This window comes from Temnothorax americanus, unplaced genomic scaffold (genome assembly GCF_048541705.1).
Source record: "Temnothorax americanus isolate GAGA-0224 unplaced genomic scaffold, ASM4854170v1 Scaffold1, whole genome shotgun sequence".
NCBI lineage: Eukaryota > Metazoa > Arthropoda > Insecta > Hymenoptera > Formicidae > Temnothorax > Temnothorax americanus.
Window position 1 is genome coordinate 98160 of NW_027509230.1, and position 20428 is coordinate 118587.

At 38.7% G+C, this 20428-nt stretch overlaps 3 protein-coding genes and 1 long non-coding RNA gene across 10 annotated transcripts; 1 reads left to right on the forward strand and 3 right to left on the reverse strand.

Moving 5' to 3' along the window:
• Positions 1-779: 779 nt before the first annotated feature.
• LOC143908861 (uncharacterized) lies at positions 780-4026 on the reverse strand. Of its 2 annotated transcripts, none has more exons than XM_077426696.1 (4): positions 3721-4026; positions 2221-2346; positions 2040-2124; positions 780-1258 (listed from the first exon to the last, which is right to left on the reverse strand). In XM_077426696.1, the coding sequence occupies exons 2-4, from the start codon at positions 2328-2330 to the stop codon at positions 1064-1066; spliced, it is 390 nt and encodes a 129-aa protein (XP_077282822.1). In that variant the 5' UTR covers positions 2331-2346; positions 3721-4026; the 3' UTR covers positions 780-1063. The 2 variants fall into 2 exon arrangements, with proteins under 2 accessions (XP_077282822.1, XP_077282818.1); XM_077426692.1 differs by having other exon boundaries at positions 2221-2393.
• Positions 4027-4166: 140 nt separating this feature from the next.
• LOC143908833 (uncharacterized) lies at positions 4167-14493 on the reverse strand. Of its 4 annotated transcripts, none has more exons than XM_077426660.1 (7): positions 14107-14493; positions 10768-10981; positions 10308-10547; positions 8686-8772; positions 6978-7112; positions 6592-6743; positions 4167-6322 (listed from the first exon to the last, which is right to left on the reverse strand). In XM_077426660.1, exons 2-7 carry the CDS (start codon positions 10978-10980, stop codon positions 6196-6198), a joined length of 954 nt encoding a protein of 317 aa, XP_077282786.1. In that variant the 5' UTR covers position 10981; positions 14107-14493; the 3' UTR covers positions 4167-6195. The 4 variants fall into 4 exon arrangements, with proteins under 4 accessions (XP_077282786.1, XP_077282792.1, XP_077282794.1 ...); XM_077426666.1 differs by having other exon boundaries at positions 6978-7109; positions 14107-14487; XM_077426668.1 differs by lacking the exon at positions 8686-8772 and having other exon boundaries at positions 14107-14475.
• Positions 7480-19206, forward strand: LOC143908876 (uncharacterized). Of its 3 annotated transcripts, none has more exons than XR_013260288.1 (3): positions 7480-7628; positions 8712-8970; positions 16660-19206. It is a non-coding gene; the product is annotated as an uncharacterized LOC143908876 (long non-coding RNA). The 3 variants fall into 3 exon arrangements; XR_013260286.1 differs by having other exon boundaries at positions 8712-8800; XR_013260287.1 differs by lacking the exon at positions 16660-19206 and adding an exon at positions 10212-10353 and having other exon boundaries at positions 8712-8800.
• Positions 18873-20149, reverse strand: LOC143908852 (GTPase-activating protein and VPS9 domain-containing protein 1-like). Its single transcript, XM_077426685.1, has 2 exons — positions 19449-20149; positions 18873-19380 (listed from the first exon to the last, which is right to left on the reverse strand). Exons 1-2 carry the CDS (start codon positions 19989-19991, stop codon positions 19342-19344), a joined length of 582 nt encoding a protein of 193 aa, XP_077282811.1. The 5' UTR covers positions 19992-20149; the 3' UTR covers positions 18873-19341.
• Positions 20150-20428: the final 279 nt, after the last annotated feature.

A 20428-nucleotide genomic window follows, 5' to 3' on the forward strand; every position in this document is an offset into this window, starting at 1 on the left:
TTGTGCAAGAGGTACGCTCCTTTCTTTTAGATTTTGATGTTTAGCTAAACGACGTTTCAGAGTATGTACCGAATGTTGCAGCGACATAGAGGTCAGTATGACGGGTTGCTCCGTCGTGCAAGCTCACAAGGTCATTCACAGCTGCATTCACTTTGACGCATTATACGTATACATATGTGAACGATTATAATGTGCCGAAGCCTACGCCGTGCAGCTGTGAACGACCATGCGCGCCTGTACGAATGGACAACCCGTCATGCTGACCTGTATGTCGGTGCACCAATCGTATGTATGTGTGTGCGTGCGTGCGTGCATATGCGCGCGCGCGCGCGCGCGCGTGTGTGTGTGTGTGTGTGTGTGTGTGTGTGTGTGTGTGTGTGAGAGAGAGAGAGAGAGAGAGAGAGAGAGAGAGAGAGAGAGAGAGAGAGAGAGAGAGAGAGAGAGAAAGAGAGAGCGCATCCATTGTCCATTTATTCTAGCAATACATGACTGTTCGTTAATTATTATTTTTTATGCAAGGTATAAGAGTGTGACAAAAATGGAATAAAAATGGATATTTAAATGTTTCTAATGTTATGTAAATAGGACTATAGGGACACGCGCGCACGCGCGCGTGCGTGAACGTATGTACATTTTCAAATGCTAATAAGTAAACATGTTTGAACGATGATGATTCTGATAATGATACACGTTTGACGATCTCATGTTCAGAAACAAAAAAAATAAATTAAACGAAACTGTTTACGTGTGTGTTTTAATGAATGGTTATATTATTTTACATCATTATGTTGGTTCCGTGATTATCTGACACTTATCGACGACGTCTCACGGAGGTAGTTAAAGTATATATAGCGTATGTTTTATCGTGCTATTATGACGATCGAGATAATAACGTTTGATATATTTATTGTTTCGTTGTGCAACGTATTAATCTAGTATTATTTTTAAAATTAAAAACAGGAAAGTACTGAGAATAAATATTTTCAAATATATTCGTGAGAAAAATGTGAGAAACAAAAGTATTCCAGAAAATGTCAGACAGATCTCCAGTTGTCAGCGGCGGTTAGACTTTGTGTCGCGTATAATCTTTTGCCATCGCTTCCGAGGTATACGAACTTGCTATACGTGCGAAGTTGTCTTTCGTTTCGACCTTTTTTTCCTCTCCATTGTCCAGGACGCGTGGTAACTGATCGGTGTCTCGCAACAACAGCGTAGTGGTCGTTGGAACGAGCGTCGAGTTGTTATCTTGTAAGGATTGCTAAAAGGCAACAAGAATACGTCGTGTAACACGAAGTCTTTAACTAGAGAGGACGCTGAGGAATAGAAAACTATTACGTGTGTAAAGAAATGCAAACATTACATATGCCGTGTATGCACATACATAGGTATATTATATGATGTGTATGCACGTGCGTGCATTTTTTCTTAATGTTCAGTTCAGTTAACTCGATTGATTTTCAACAATAGATTTTGTAAAGTTTTTCACAGTGGACGTTACGTAGATATTTGAGGCGGTGTGTGATACACCGTCGTTTGGTTTCGGGTTGGAGCCGCATGACGTGTCCATTCGCGTTTTGTAATTTCACGTCATTTTATCAGGGAGAATGATAGAATATATCAGGTTGCAGGCTTCTTCCTGATAAAACGACGTAAAATGTTTACGAAACGTTGGAATCAAATAGACACGTCATGCGGGTCCAACCTGGAAAAATCATGCAAACTCAATCAATTTTAATTCGTTCCATGAAAAAAAATAAATAAAACGTTTCTTTGCAACGTAGAAAACTTTATTCTCATACAACGGGCAACAATAACGTTCAATGATACTATATATCTTTGTACAGAAATGGAGCTGATTTTTAAGCACACGTAATATCTCTGTCTAAACATATATTACAGCTTTTATTATTAGTTGCATTTAGTTATACGGTCACGAATCCGAGAATATTTATTTAGCAAAATAATTACGTCCGTTAGCGACGACCTTTTTAAAAGTTTACACGGCATGGTGATATAAACTTACATGTGTACGTACGTACCTGCATGACATTTAAGAGAAATAGAAAAGCAAGCAAGGTCAACGCACTCAATGCAGCGCTATTTCCACCCGTTCCCTTGGAGCTCCTGAACGTTAGAAGAGTATTTTATAAAAAAAATCTCTTTGAGAAATATGTGTACAACGTTCAATATTAATGAACATTAGGCGTCGATCTATCGTACCCACGATATCCGTGATGGTAGCCACTTCCCTCACTGTGATAACGCTCGACAGGTACGTCCCAAGGAGCTTTTCCAAAGCCTCCAAGCGTCGTTAAAGATTTGAACGTCATTTCTTTGACAAGCGTTCTTTACAAAATATTCATAGATAGGTAATCGTCATATTTTGCAACGTACTACAAAGAGATTTATATATACACACACTTTTTACAAAAATTAAAGAAACACTAAATTTTTTTTTTAAATAGGCAAACGTCAAGCAGCTGTAACTTCGTTAAAAATAAATGAACGTTAACGTTAAAAAAAGGATTTTAAAGCTTGAAATCTCTACTTTCGAAAGGTTACTATTATTTTTTAGTTTCTGTGAGTTTGGTACGTTTTAGAAACATATAGAAAACTATGAGCTGGAAAATAGAAAGTTTTCCTCTCACTTTGTAGGCCTGTCATGTGCACAAAAAAAAATCTGCGAAAATTTTTTACTATGACGTGAAAGCTTGAAGTTTCCCTTGCAAAATCTTTTTTTAAAAATGTTTCTATGATTTTTTGTTACTGAGTTATCGCGGATTGAATAAGAAATGAGCATTTTGACTTTGATTGCTTATAACTCCCTTAAAAATCATCGTATCGTAATTAAAAAAAAAAAACAGATTCTTAAAGCTGAAACTTCGCTTTATATACGATGATTTTTAAGGGAGTCATAAGCATTAAAGTCAAAATGCTCATTTATTCAATCCGCGATAACTCAGTAACAAAAAATCATAGAAACATTTTTAAAAAACGATTTTGCAAGGGAAACTTCAAGCTTTCACGTTATAGTCCAAATCTTTCACAGATTTTTTTGTGCACATGACAGGCCTACAAAGTGAGAGGAAAATTTTCTATTTTGTCCAGCTCATAGTCTATATGTTTCTAAAAATTACCAAACTCACAGAAACTGAAAACTAATAGTAACCTTTCGATAGTAGAGATTTCTAGCTTTAAAATCCTTTTTTTAAATTTAAATTTTGTTTCTTTAATTTATATATATATATATATGTGTAGGTCCAGAAGTATGTTCCGGGACTTTTATTTTTGATATCGGTATATTCCAGGACATTTGGCAGTTTCCAGGACTGTCCTGGAAAAAATTGATGTCCTACGGTAATTTTCGAGACAGTTTTTTGAATCTGATTACATATATATGCGTTATATTCCAGGACTGTACATTTCAAAAAACGTAAACAGTCCCGGAACATACCTCTGGACCTACATATATATATATATATATATATATATATATATATATATATATATATAATAACACTGAAATATACGAAATATATTTACGATACATAAATATAAAAGAAATATTCAATACAGTTGTTATCATACGTATCTATAGTATTTTAAAATAACGTACGTCTATGTGTTATTATATAGAACGTTGCTAATGTGTTTAAAATATATAAATTATAATATTGATGACGTACACACTCTCTCTCTCTCTTTGCTTGCTTTGTTTACCTTTGACTCAAAGAACGTATGCGAGAATAGAAAAAAATCGCTAACGTGCGCAACACTGAGACACGTCAGAGAACTCCTCCTTCAAAGAGATTTCGTATGAAACTGTTCCGTCATAAGGAACAAATCTTGTCACTCGACAGGAAGGTACGGTCACGGTTTCTGAAGTTTTCACGCTTCTTGACGAGAACGTAGACTTTATCTCTTTTTTCCAGACGTCGTATTTTTAATATGTTATAAATATGCTATTTGCACGCATGCGCATGCACATGTTCCAGAAAGAGAGAGAGGGGGGAGCAAGAGAGAGAGAGAGAGAGAGAGAGAGAGAGAGAGAGAGACTAGATATCTTGCATAAATAAACTATATAGTTTGATTTCATACGCTCTTTGGTAGGAAAGCGAAAAATATTGTATTAAAAATACTTGTAAATATGTACAAAAAGGAGACCGTTTGTTTTCATCGATTACATTTATTAAGATATAATACGCGCACATACATACAACTTATTTCTATACCGTATAAACTACGGAACTACGAGAATATTACAAATACAAAGAGACGAAGAAATAACGGAAAGTTAACTCCAACCATATGCCTATACCAATATACATAAACAGGCATACATACATACATATACATGTACATGTGCAAGTACGTCTATATATGTATGTACATATACCTATAATACTTATAATATATACAGCAACTAATAGATTTAGGGGATGCTAAAAGAAACAAAGTATCCTGAGACATTAACACGACGTATTAAATAGGGAAGGCCCGTCAATAACAAAACTCATTCACGTACTATCATTGTGAAATATCAACGTTGAGTTACCAAACGTGAATTACCGCGTTGTGCATTTTCAAAGTCACCGTTGGTATGTTATTTAAACAACTTTAATATTACTACGAACTGGTCGCCGTTCTCATTTTCAGTTTTTTACCTTTAACTTGAAGTAACGTAAAAAAAATTTTTAATTTTTTTTAAATATAAAAATTAAAATATGCGTGTATATCTCTTTTCGTTAATCAGAGGCATTAGTTGGAACAATAAAATACTAATTAACGTTGCTATGTCAAAAATGAATTCGTATAATTACATTCTTCTATTCTTCATTTTTAAGGACAATAGTAATACTTGAACAGAGTTCATCGAGCACATCAAACGTTGCCGATCCTCTTTCTCCGACAGTTCTAAGCGCATCTTCCTCCCTACGAGCTTATATAGTTTTATCGTTAATGTTCCGTATACATAACGTACATTTAATGTTAACGGCGCGATGCGTATATATGTAAATAAATATATATAGCACGTGTAACCGATACAATTTCAAAATTTAATCAACATAACATAAATGGCGTAAAATCACTTTTTATGTGCTTATATATTGTATTGAACGTTGAGCTTAACAAAGTTACAAGAGTTTCATTCATATTTACCGCGTAAATATATATAGTGTGTTGCAGGAATCGAGTTTCGTTTTTGTGGTAACTTTTCCATCAATAATGATAATGTTCACCGATACAACGGCCACTAGCGTTATTATACACGTTTATGTTTTGAATCCTCGTAAAAACATGTCAACGATTAAACTTTCGCTGCCTATCGCACATAATAGTCATCGTCATCGATATATGAGAATATTAGAACTCCGCCGAGTTCCAACCACAAATGCTACACCTATATTTAATATATGTTCAATAAATAGAAATAAATATAATTGTGTACGTGCGTACGCGACGTGGCGAAACTCGGCGCGTGACACAAAAGGATACATATAACTCTCAACGTGACAAATAGGAGCAAACGAGAGAAACTTAATTAGATAATTTTTCATCAAGCATATCATTGCGGACACTACGTCACAAAGAGATGTAGCAAAAACTTGCAAACTTCAATCCATTTTAATTTTTCTCGAGAGCGCGATCAGAGTGTCAAAGCGCCTTGTCTATTTGTTACATTTTGCATTACATTAGAATCGTGGCGTAGTGTTGAAATAAATCTGCATTATTTAGCGCATATACACACATATACAACGAATTCTCTACTTGAAGAAAATGATCAATCGTGAGTTTGACCCAAGCTGAAGAGCTGGCGAGATTCGATGCGAATCCCGGGCCTAGACCGTGGAACACCGGCGTGCCCCGTGTGAAACGTAGATCGTCTGAACTTGGCTTGACTATTCGTCAGCCTTCGAATGTTTGAAAACTCACTAAAGGACCTACGTTGGAACGTTTAGACATTCCTCAGATAATTATGAGACCTTTATTATTATGTTGTTTTAATTGCTTGTAATAGACATGCGAGTAGCTCCGATTTCCATATTTTCTATTACGAAGGCAAAGCCTACAGAATATACATGAGATTTCTCGAGAGGATTTTTGCCGGTCGAGTTAACGTCGATTGGCAAGAAAATTTCAAAATCCCACGAAATCTATGCCACGTTCGACAGAATGCTGCGAGGGTGGACTTGCTCATACAGCGTTGCAATCCATAAAGAGAGTCCTGCAGTCCTCGCCCGTGCGACCACGTCGTCCTGCCTCGTACAAGGCTTCGAAGCCAACGCCGCTCTGCCTCTGCAGGAGATAACTCGTCGCATACCTGTGAGGAAGTCAAATGCGATCTTTGACTGCGTGTGATTTGATCCACTACCACAGATTGAAACTGTTATACGTTCGGTGATGTTATACGTTCAACGTGATGCAAAAAAATAATGAGACATTATTCGTTCGCTCGTCATATTCGTGTATAATAGATATACATATACAAATACAAGTATGCGCGCAACGATAACGTTTTACTCTCAAACAGTTACGCTCTGTCGTTTCATACCGTCATATTATACGTTAAACACAAAAGTGGACACTTACGATCCAAGCTGGCAGAAAATCGACGATGGACCTTGCGTATCAGCGATACATTCCGCAGTAGCCTCGCAAAGCGCTCTCTCGGCGCAACCACGCTGTCCCTCCTCTTCCGCGTGACCTACGTAGCTAAAGGACTTGACGGATCTCATGTAGCCCTAGCGAATCGAGTTTAGAATCACACACGGGGACATCTATATATATATTTATAAATACATGTATAACGAGAAGTACGTATACGTATGATACGACCGTTGTGAAGGCGACCGGCAATTTTCTAGATATGTTGCAACAACGCGCGAACGGATGTATATTATATATTTTACGTGTCGTTTATATATTGATGAATATTATTTATATTATCTCGTTTGACAATTATTTACTGAATTTACCTTGAGCATAGAGATTGACGCTATCGCAGCTTCGGAAACGGTGTCACGTCTTCCGAGCGAGCGAGCCTCCAGAGAACGATGAGAAAACGATGTTTTTAGGGCGTCTAGCAGGTTGATGACTATGCTGATGAACTGCTTAATAACACGGATAAGCAAAGATATAAGCGAACTTATTTATAGAGGCGTGCACATACGTGGAAAAAGACGTTACGTCCGACGGTATGGATACACACGAACGTAATCTGTCACCAGCATATTACACGATTATGGTCGGCTTACGAACATTTATCACATTAAAGCGCAGATAATTCTCGATAGAGAATTAGGACGATTACGACTATGACTTTCTTTCGTTAAATCATAGTGCCGGCCTATAGATATTATTTCTCGTCGCATAGTCGCTCAGCGCTGTGTTTTCGACACTTGACTTGTCTAATCTGCGCATCTTATTTAACGTATACTGTATATGTGCAGTCGTTCTATCTCGTATGTACCGAGAATACATTCTTTTGGTTCTTGGTTGTAATACGGATTACGTACGTGACATGGGTTATAAAAGCACGTTCAAAGAAAGCGACAGTTGGATTATAAATACAAGTTGATTAGCAAGTAGGTACTACAACAAGACCGTCGACACGAAGACACGGTTACGTAAGTAAAACTCTCTGACTCCACTTCTCTCTTAACTTCTAACTTGACGTTCTACTCGCGGTTCTACGTTTACGTTCTCGATGTTTTTGACAAAGCATGGGCACACTTCAAAGAAAAGCACATATATAATAAGCGCGCGCGCGCGCGCGCACACACACACACACACACACACACACCTATATATATATAATATACAGAGTAAGTCGGGGGAAGATATGCTAATAGGTCGAAGGTGCCATTTTGTTAATATTTATTATTCAATAGATAGTAATGTTTTGTAGTCGTTAACTAGTCATTGTGAGATTGTTCATACAACGAGCGACACGTACGTTTATCGTATTAAATCCGAAGAATCTGGGAAGATCTATTCAAATCAAGTGGTGGATGTAGACTTCTTACAATATTGTACTCTTTTTGTACGTGAAGAGTCAAAAGTGGTATATCTTCTCTTCATTATTGGTGTAAGATGCCACTTTAGGAAAAAAACACCATGCGCGTGACGGACCATTTTATTTACACGAATACTGACATACAATTTTTGTATTTTTATATTTATAGATTTTAGTTTTTTAAAATGTCTAACACAATAATGTTCGATAAATGTATATATATATAAAAAACGAAAATATGACTTCCGATACTGTCCTTACTACGTGTTAATAGTTAAACAGTTTGTTGTTAAAAATTATTTATCCCGTGAGTTGCATGTTTCTCACAGTACTTGCGCATCTTCCCCCATATTACAGCTAGTTGTCAGGCACGAGAACGTTTAGAGTGGCTATTTTCAGCGCACTGCTATATGTGAAACTCAAGTATCATCTTGCAATAATTCCGAAGTGGTTGTGACTATTTACGTTGTTCATATTTCTTTAATATTTCATAACTACACACACACACACGGGCATCTTCCCCCGACTTATCCTATAATAAAACATGCCTTTATTAGTCACGTCGCTCTAAAGCGATCGAGATGAAAAGTTTCAAGATTTTCAAAAGTTTGGGTTCGTTAGACTTCGTGTCCACGTTATTCGCTCATAGAACGTTTACTCGTACTAACCTCGGAAGCATTTTTCGCCATTACAGCAACCTGTTCGGGATCTCTGCCCTGTCCTAGAAACGCGCCCAGCACCGCAGTCAAAATTTCCTAAACAACCGACACCAGCCATGTGCGCGTAAGTCCAAAGTTCGACACGTATTTACAAGGAATGTGAGAGAATGCAAAGTGATAGGCTATCTACTTTTGTCTGGCACGTTGGTGCAAGTGTCGCGCGTTTGGATTCTTTGTATATGATAACGGAAAACGGAGCGAGTTGACGGGACAACTGGAAGAAGATTAACATAGGTATGAGAACGTTGTCTTTGATAGTGACAATGAAAACGGCGAGATACAATCTGTACTCTCGCATAGAATAATATCGAAGGTAGTTTTGCACGTACGGCTACGTGCCAATAGTTATATACGTCACTTTCATCCGCGATATCTATACGTTACATTTACGCAGCAAAAGATCCGTACAAAAGTCTCGTAACCCTCCGTCATCCATATGGGGCTTTTAAGCAAAAAAGTTGCAGTTATCATGTTTAAATACCCGCAAATATTTCATAAACTTTGCTTTCGTCGTGAGCAAAGTTTTCGCTCACTCTTTCAACCACCTGATATTACTCCTATGTCTGGCTTATTTTTTCACGCAAATGTGATCGTCGAACACAAAGATCGAAGCGAAGTGAAACGCCGTTGAATTTCCGGCCGTGAGACAAATTAACGTGTGTAGAAAACGTGAAGATAGACGCAAAGTACGTGAAAATAATGGTTCGCCGTAATTAGAACAATTATTCGACGCAGTCTTTCCTATATAGTTGTCATGGTAGTCGTATGTCGTACATGGGTGGTTCGCGTAACAATAAGCCAGCCGCGTGAGCATTTTACGAATTTCTACCGAGCGTTGGATTTAAACTTGCCGTGACTTGAAACTGTAACGCGAACGGAACTGCCCCCTTCCTCCAACAATTCGTAAAAATTTCATTATTAAAAGGCAGGATACTGTACATAAGTAAATAAAAAATAAAGGTGCGATCACACAAATATTCTAGATATTTTAATTTCAGGGAAAATATAATAAATAACTCATATCACGTACATTAAACGTCTTTTTATAAAGAAAAAAAACATGTTTGGGATTTGCAACACAATCTATATATATTAGTTGTTCTACATATTTACAAGATGGTTTACATATGTGACGCTAGCTTTGGCTGGCTCTTTCTCGCATTACGCGCGCGCGCGCGAGAGAGAGAGAGAGAGAGAGAGAGAGAGAGAGAGAGAGAGAGAGAGAGAGAGAGAGAGAGAGAGAGAGAGAGAAAGAGAGAGAAGTCCTTCGCGACAGAAGCAGTCAACGTTTCAGACATTAACACACTAAAGTAACGTAAATCTTATGGATTACAAGATCCTATTTCGTGTCTATGTGCTACGTGCTAACAACAGATTACAATCTACCTTGCGTGGATGCGACTAAAGGGAGCAGTTGATCCAATGTACAACGTTTCGTCTCGAACGGGGTGTGAGAACGACGTTTTCATTTCCAGTTGGATTAATTATTGACATCAGCCTCGCGAAAAAAATGTCCGAAGTGGAACCGAGGTTTACGTTAATGCTGGAGCGCCACGCGTATTCTCACTTACCTGCATGGGGCTACTTTGCGTGTCCACCTTGTCGATACCATCCACTGGTTGCTGGGGCCCACCCAGCAGCGCCGTGAGGACCCTCAGACCCACGGAAAGCAGATTGGTCCATGGACTCACAGTCGCACCATCGTCTATCTCGTTTTTGCTAGGTCCGGTCGCACCTCCAGTTTGACCTAGCAGCATCTGCATCAGCATTCCTAGCATATTGGACCACGAGAACCCGCTGCTGCCACTCTCCTGCGCACAGAAAAATTAAAGAAAATCAGTGCGCGCGTAGTGAGTGAAAAAGATGAGCTGCTATAGTTTGAGATATATTACAAGTGTATTTGAAGGATCGGAAGTAGGGTAATAGTTGTTCCTTCAGTCCCTGCGGGGTGTAACCGTGCGCGTGTATGTATAATGTAGTAATATAATAATCAACGTAAATTTTGTGTGTGTGTGTGTGTCTGTGTTTTACCTGAATCTGGTTAGTGCTAATATCTTCGAGATCGTCGATCGCCACCTTCTTCATCGCGTTTGGTTTCTCGGCAAATTTTCTCTCTTCTCTGACCTGTTGTTGTTGGTACTGTTGCGGGTATTGCTGCGTATATTGAGGATGCTGCGGTAATGCCGCAACTTGTCCCAAGACAAGCGCGATCAAGCACACCGACACGTATTGATTGTATTGCATTCTATAAAGAAAGACACGTTTCTCCTATATTTTCAACGTAAATAATAACACGGGAGTGAAGATATAAGTATTATATACAATATAGAATCACGATGATTCAGAAACAAAAGTACGCCGCGGTAGCTAAAACGCGGAACGATGATTCTAATAAAGTTGGATTACGGATGAGTACGTCGATCGATATATTTAAATTTATTTCTTTATGTTACGTTTCGTCGTGCGAGAATGAACTTTACGCAAGTAATATCAAAGAATATTATCAAAAATTTTGATAATAAGATTCTTATTATTTATGCAAAATTACTTTATTGCGTACCGTAATCTCTTTCTCAGAAAAGTATAAGTAATACAGATGATACGGATTATTACCAGTTCTTATAAAGATAAGGTTTAACAAAAATGTTTATGGATATTGAAACGTGATGAAAAAAGGAACGTGTCTGTTTTCCTTCGAAGATAAAAGAATGCGAGAATTTTTCGGGAAATAATTGTACTTTTTATATATTATATAATTGAAAAAATAGATTGTATGTACAAGTTTCGTGTTGGAACGCGTACTGACACGTATCGCTAATGAAATTATTATTTTAATTAACACTCTTGCTCGTGTTATCTTGTTTTTTATGTTTGTTTCGCCTTATCCATATAATAAGTAATATTTATAGTTTGATACGTAAGATACGAATAATTGAATTTCTCTTCCCCCCCTCTCTCCCCCTTCATCCCTCTCTCTTTTTCTCTATTTAAATTTCAGATTTAATCCGATTTAAATAGGATATATCGTGTAAAAAATGGGATTTATAGGATAAACGACCGTGATCTTCGTGTTGCGCGCGTAGAACGAGAAACGGAAGCAATATGAATACTGCATATTGCGGATGTAGTAGCAGAGTGCAAGCAGCCGAGAATGCTTGCACGATGTTACTGAAAGTGTGCCACGGTGGTTAAGGTCGCCTCGACGGCAAGCATGCCGCGCGCTCGTTAGCCCACTTCCCGATGGCACGCCGGCACTGGTTTGTTGAACCCGACAGGTACCGTTACTGCAAAAGGCGGTCACGACCTACTGCCGCGCGCAGCGATGACCGGTTCTTATATCCGCAAAAGAACAAAAAATAAAAAGAAAAATAAAGAAGTGAAAAATGAAAAAAGGGATACAAGAAGAGAGAAGCACGCGGCGATACGCGAGGAGATTGAGGAGATAAAAGTCCATAAAGTCGAGAGCGTCTCCACTTTACGAACGTCTTCGAAAACTTGTCGCACGATTTTCACTTCATACAAGTCACAACACTACTGAAAAATTCCCATTATTCCTCCTCAGTCCTCATTACTCGTGTCCGAGCGTGGTGAATACTTCTCTTCATATACATGTGTTGCGCACGTAGCGTATACACATTGTATATATGGGACCTATACAGTTTAACGCCGCGTTCGAACGGCTATATTTTTTTTAGAGAAGTGTTCATGGCAAGAATACTCTCGGTGGTTTGCCCGTGCCTTCCTAGAGAAGAAACGAGCAAATATAATTTTTTTAGCTCTATATCGCGGGGACTTCGGCTCAATAGACCACGGCGCTGTCTACTAGCTCACCCTAGCTCGTCCCAGCATTACTCCATGGATCTAAAAAATTCTATCGTGTTACGTGTCAAAACGTTGTTCTGTATCAAAAACTTTTTTATATCGTATTATTATTATTATTATTAATATTGCGCTGACTATTTTTCCCGAAAGAGCTTCGGTTCTCATATTATCAACTTGTAAAACTGTAAGTAATAAAGGGCACTCGAGAAAAAAACGACGTAACGTCTATCGATCTTGACGGCGCTGCCCGCATTTCATCTAGACATTTTATCTAAAATATGAAGAAAATTTTAAGTTAGACATTTTGTGTGCACGTCTTTTTTTTATCAAAAAAGATATCGCAGGTATTTATCATCGATATTTAAACGTGATGCTTAAAACTGACGCTTTTAATATTTCTCATAAGCGACAACTTTGTTGTAAATTTCTAGGTAATCCAAAAATTCGATTCGTGAACAGAATGGTGCAATCATGAATTAAATAACGTTAATATCGGTTAATGTCGATGATGACGAAAGTAACGAAGTGACCCTTTGTGAAAGCAACGCGAGAGCGTGCTCTCACTGACGACGAAAAACGATGCGTGGCACGCCTTTGGAAAACGGTACACGTCACGGCGAAAAAATTACAAAACGAGTTTCTAACTGTACCCTTGCACCCGACGACAAACATTTTCTACTTGATTGCGCGCGATAGATCTGGCGTATAAAAGAATTTTGTCACGAGGTCACGAGGTGATTGCGAGCGATTCCGCAATAACAATTTCGAACGATAGAAATTAAGGATCGGAAAAATCGATTAACGCGTGATGAAAACATTTACGTGTTATTTAAATATTATATGTAAGAAACGTTTGAGGCGCGTATCTCGCGGTTAATCAGTATTTGCGAAAGTGAGGGTTAACTTTTGAAACAAAGTTTCTACCTCTCGCGAAAGCGCGAAGCTTGATAAATATACTTATATAACGAGCAAAAGTAAACAAGTAAGGACAAGTAAGGACACGTAAGTAGATAATAAATGAAACAACACGCAGATTGCGCTAAATAATAATCTATTCAGACTGACGAACGGTTCCAACGTAGCATTTGATTCAAATACCTTTTTACCTTTTTTTGTAAAAATAATTAGATTATAATAAGTAAAATACAATGTACGTAATAAATTCTTTCGTAAGGAAACATTTCGAGTACGAGAAATGTGTCAAAAGTGTAGTAAGAAGAATATACGTGACACGAATAACAAAGATACGTACGTGATCTTTAAATTTTAAAGTCGTATTTTTTTCGAGTTTGACGGAGCATTTGGCAAAATACACACGTTTGCGTTTGCTACAGCTTTTGATCAAGAGTAAATAGATAAATAAAAAATAAAATAACACGTTTTACTATCTCTAGGACGTTAAAAAAGAATCATACAGTCGTACAATTGAAGATATTTTTAACGTAATCTCTCATTCGAGCGAAAACGCAACAAAAGCAAACTCGAATATACGAGCGATCGAACCCACGCGAGTCCGAGAGTACGGAAAAACCTATATATGTTACTCACTTATCGTTAGTTACTCTTCCCGGTGGATTTCCGTGACACTGACTCTCAGTTCTGAAGATGAAATTCCTCGCGGGGTCTTCTATATAGCTTGCGAGCACACACGTGGGGGTAAACCGTTCGGCCAATGATCACTCATCTTTGCTACCATTTTCAATGGAACTATCCAATCGCGCACCGGACTGCGTGGTGAGAATTCCGAAAGGTCGTCTACTTGGACGAAGAGTATTTTTTTCTAGTCTTTACACTTTACATTTCGAGTCGACGACTTTGCGAGACTTGTGAAATGTATGTACGTACGGTACGATTCTGAAATCGTTTTATATCGCGCCTCAGCAGCTTCCGATACCGATACCGACGTTTCATCTAGCTAGAATTCCTTCTTCACAACGGTATATATCGCTACACGACCACATATGGCTGCGGCGCGTTTGTAGCGATATTCGTGTCACGTCGCATATGCTCCTAAAAATTTAGGTCCTAATTATTGTATTATATTAATAATCGGCATCGTTATACACGCAAATTTAATTTGTTCTCGATTCGTACACGTTTAAATGTCTACAAAAGACTCGCGAACGATATTTAAAGAAAATTGGCAAATCGGCATTAATTATATATATCTTGATTGAGAGAAATTTTAATTAATCAAGTCTCTTTGTCTGACTTTCAATATTATTAGGTATAAGCGTGCGCGCGTATCCTCAGAGAGAATCACCGCGGATCGCGTATGTTCCTTCGAGAGTAATCCGCATTGATGGCGAATGGCGATAAAGACTACGTGCCGCGAGTGGTTTTTGTCGTACGCGTCCATTATTAAACGCGGTCGCGGGCGTCGCGAAAGCGAACAGCGAACGTGAAATGCGAAGCATCCCGCCACGTATTGTCGCGCGCGTTATCAAGCATAATCTCGATTTATTCTTTCGTTTCAGCTCTATTGGGTTTCGCGCATTCATCGTATGCGTAAACGTGCGTCTTCTTCTCGCGTTCGTATCGATCTTCACGATCGTATCGAGAACGCCGTGACGAGCGTAATGGACGCGCGTAAACGGGCGCGCATGTTGACGGCTAATGGAAAAAGCGCTGGCGTTCCATCATAACTGTTTCGGTAGCGGGATGCTGCGTCGGTTCTTTATTTTATTAGGAGGATCTCGCTAATCGCGTACCGCCCGGCGCGCGGCGGAATGGCGGAATAGGTATCTACCTCATCTGCTCTGCACGCGCGTTGGCATGGTTCATCACAGCAAGTTCAGTGAACGTATTACGAGTCGCGAATGGATCCGAATGGAGCGTAACGGTGTGCGGCGCGGCGTGCGGCGCAGCGGCGGACGACCTTCGCGGATGCGCGGCAAGTTTCGCAAGTTGTCGAGTTCGACCGCGCAGCGAGCGTGAGCGAGACTTGGACGCGACCCGTGCAAGTATATCCGGAAGGGATATATATATTCATCTTCGATGTCCCCAATAAGTCTCGACTACGCGATCAGATAAATGATCTGTCGTCTTTTTCGAGTACACTCGAGTAACGTATATTATAATTATAGTATATTTATTCCGTTGTCCGTTTATTTCGCCTCGCGATTCATTCTCTCATAAACATATACGTATATTTACGTATATATATGTATAATAAATTTGACTTGTAGAATATATTCTGTTTCCGTTAAATTTATATACGCGCGCATCGCCATCAAACGCGCCATTGAAATATCCACGTAAGTCTGATGACACTCGATCTGCACTTGATCGTTTGACTGTTCGAAATGGCGCCTGAGATTGATGCGCGCGAAAGTAAACGGACGGACTAGTCGGCTGATTAACGAACATTTCGGATTAACGCGTAACGAGTTTGCATTTGCGAGCACAATATCATGTCATATCGCGCACGACGCGAGAGGATATTGTGGACGGAAACGAATCGTTAAAGGACGTCATGCATCTTTACGCTACGTGTCTTTCGCGTATACGTAAGTCGTATACGTAAAGTATAATCGCTCGCGTAACACGCTCTGTTTCCGCGCGATGGGCTATCCTCGTTTTGGCGAGTTTCCAGGCTAGGCGTTACTTTCCAAAAATGTGTCCGTTTCCGTGGTTGAATGCGCCACGCGATGTGTCACGCGCGTAATCATTCGTGACATATATATCCGGAAAATTGTGACCGACGTGCGGTGCACGGTGCCGCGATTCTCCAATATATTTCACGTTGTACGCGCGTTCATCTTTTTGACTAAATGATGCGGTAAGGTATATATATGCTCCCGCAGTTGCGGTCGGGTAAACGCCGAAACATCGCCTGTAATAAAGTATAAAAATAATAATAAGATTTGTTTTTTTTTATCGCTGTACCAGATCGCATTAGAACTTCCCTTTTCACTTTCCAACGTTTAAACATATATTGTATATACATCTATTTCATATTTTATTTCAAGTTTACGTGTAAACTACTTACACGTAAACTTGAAATAAAATATGAAATAGATATACTACACTAGTAGTATATCGAGAGTGCGTTTACGTTAAGTTACGTATAAAATATACACGTTTTACGATTTTCCACAGGCGTTCCCATGTGTCTCGGCAAGAAGTATAGCAGACAAGAGCGGTCACTACAGCTATTCGACACAGAAAACCTCAGCTATGTAGCGGGATCGGCACGTGGCGGGCGGCGTCACGCGCTCACACGTAAATGTATGCATACATATGCACGCGAGTGTATCACCCATATCTGCCTATCTCTAACAACACGCGTTTTTTGGTTTGCGATAAAATTCCATGCGTGAAAGAAAGACGTGTTCTCAGCTTCGAGGGATCGATATTCATCAAAAACTGACTAACGTTACGTCATTTTTTGGTCAATATAATGTCAACGTGACATATTATTTTGACTTTTCTGTTCTTCTTTGAGAAGCTACGGTTAGAATTTATCTTTTTTACTCTATTTTGGAAGGAAAAAGATAAACTCTGAACTAGTGCGCATATAGCAGCCAGTCGACGCGAAAACAGACCCAAAATGTATATCTTTTTTATGACATATACATATATATAGGTATACTTTTTCCCAAAGTTTTATTTACATCAAAGAAGTCGTACAATAAAAGAGAACACTCTGATCCAAGAGATGGCAAGTAACGTTACGAGCGTTTTAACATATCGTATTAAAATGTTCTTTAGCTTGAAAAGAGAAAAATCAAAGTGACGTCGTATTATATATAGTTAAAAGAAAAGTTTTTGTTACTAATTATATACATGTTATTTTATGTGAGTAACAAAAGTACGTTATTGTAATAAAATGACCGAAATCAAATAAACATATAGAAGGATGGGGTATGCGTTGACTCATATTAATAAAGGCACGCTTTTAGCTTGATCTGTTAATTATTGTTATTGCCGCGAGCGTAAGACACGTGTGTGAATATATGTGCGTTGCCACCGATGCTGATAGAAGCATATAGGTAATATATATTTAATATTATTATATTGAAGAGAAAGCTACATCTAAAATAGTTTACACGTGTTTTTCTGCAACAGCATTTTGCTATTTGATCATTACAAAATAACTTATTTAAAAGATACAATATCTAAGAAGGCATAAGCATAAGAAACGTGCGTGGTCTATTTCCTTATGCACATGTATATGGACCACGCACGTTTCTTATGCTTACGCATTTGCGTTGTGCAGAAGTGTGTGATCCCCGTTTAAAGTTGGATTTAAGGTGCCTTTTCATGCTGACGCTCGACGCTCATTTTCAGATTCGTATGTATTTGACCGGAAATGAATGTCCGGGAAAGAATCTACCATATGAAATCGTTTGTATTTCGTATGAAGACTTTTGAAGTGCAATTGAAAAGGTTTGTGAGTCATTCGTTTAATTGTAATTAATTAATTATTTTTACACCATGCATTTAGCCGAAATAGATAAATTAATAAAAGTTTATATACGGAATCGTTTGTATTTTGTATGAAGAGTTATGAAGTGTGATTAAAAAGGTTTGTGAGTCACTCACATAATTTTAATTAAATATTTATAAACTCGGTAATTAGCCGAAATATAGATTTTTAGTTATTCATGTTAAAAGAAGAAGGCGCTAGTGTTCCCGAAGGTCCGTCTGCAATCAGAATTAATATAAACGTTTTAAAAATTATTTTATACTGAAATAAATAAATATACAGGCTAATAAGTCTGTAGCTATAAGCGATAGTTGCTAATTAAGTTTGTAAAGATGTACCAGCTGTGCAGGGTAAAGAGCAGGTTATCTCAAACGCCCTGCCACAACCCAATTAAAAGAGACTTAAATGTCATTACCGCTGAGAAGTACTTCTTGCCATTTAAGTTAGCATGTCAGAGCAACCGAATTGTCCATTGCGTTCCACCTTGAATTTTTTTTACAGTCGTTTATTAGGATTGCCCTACTTTTAAATTGAGCACTTTTAATGTATTATTATTATTATTAAACTACCGATATCGATATATTATTAGTAATTTAATATTAAAACTTGACAGAGTAACGTAAACTAATTCGCTCATAGTATTATAACAAAGTATTATGCATTCAAATTCTCGAAAGCTAGCTTCTTTACTATGCTCTCTCTTTACGTCGATCGATTCAGATAAAAATCTCCGAAGTCTTTCTTTCTCTCGCGATATTCCTAGAGTAAAACTGTACAAAAACTCTATACGAAAGTGGCGATATTTTCCACGGATCTGGTTTGAGTCTCGGCTCTTGGGGAAGGTACGCATGTAGAAAGAGTACGCCAACACAGTTTATCCTGCTAAAATGGTTATCAATCTCTATAAGTTCTTTATTGTTTACACATAAATTATAGAATATCTAAACGTTTCTTTTTTTTCGATGTCCTGTGAAATTGTACAATAGAGTTACAAATAAAGATAAAGCCACACTTTACGTATAATCTGATTCAGTCTTTGCTAATGTTACATAATAACGTGCGAAAGAACTAACAGTTAGACTATTTAAGAGGCTATTTAAGAATTTTAATTAAGATACTGAAAGCATAAAACTGTTCAGCTAGCTTTACACAAAGATATTGGTCTTCTTCTTTATGAAATCGTCAAATTATGATTATGATACATTTCTACATTATCACCAGCATCGAATCTAATCTTATTTATCGTGATACTCTTGAGAAACTGTTAATCCATTGTCTTAACTCGATCGCGGCGCAGAACTGCGTCCACCAATGTTGTTCCTCTCCCTCCAATCGATTCCCGTAAAAGCTGTCTACATATTGAACAGTCGATACAACGACGGCGGATTAGTCTGAAATTAAGCACACGTTAACAATCACTCTTCTTACTAAAATCACAATTCTCTTTTTAATTGCATACCTTGATTATGACATAGACCAGCACGGGAGTCAGATCGTCGGCAGCAGGTATGCCTTTCTCCGACGCCATGGAGAGGAGATTCATGATGGTAGTCGCGCAACGAAATACACACTGCAACTTATCCCTAGGAGTTTTATACGCCGATATCACAGCCAATTCAGCCTGCGCCCATGACCAATGGCATTCGTAATGATGAACTTTTAAAATGTGTAGGTCCTTGTGATTTGGATGAGTTACGACCTTTGCCAACTTTTTGATGTGACCGTGAAAAAGCTGGTCCCTATATACATCTCCATCTTCATTTAGATAGAGCGCATTGTGGTGCAGCCACCTGGCCACGTCCTCCGGTGAAGTACCGAGCAGTCCTTGCTCCTGCAAGTACTGCACACCCTTGCCGGGCTTCCAACTAAAGATCTTGATATCGGCCTCCCATACCTCCTTTTGTTTCTGTACTTCATACTGCTCCGGCGAGTCCGGCACCTCCTTGTTGCCAGTCAGACTGGAGACTGGAGTTGGCCGACGAGAGGCTGCCAGCGCTGCCATAACGCGGTAGCGGGGTCTCCGGCATCGTATCCGGTGGATGTGACAATGGTTGCTGATCCGCTGGCACGCTGGGATTTACGTAAAGATCCCGACTCCACTCCACCATGCATTTCAGAATAGACACGAGGCACTCGAGACCACGAATGCGCATGGTTTTCTCCTGAAAGAGCGAGACACTAATATTACAAACAAAACTTTATATTGCTTGTTTCGAAGAACATTCTCTGTTCCAAATAATACACCTATCCTGTCATCCTCTTTCTTATAACGCACCTGATTTGGCGATGCACCTAGCTCCAGAGCTTGACAACCTTGAGCAATCTTAGAGAGATCATTGACGAGCTTCTCGAAGAGATTCGCTGCTGAGATCGCAATCGTAGTTAACGTAGATGTCGACGACGCTCTGGGCATCCGCACAGATCCTCGTAAGCGCATGT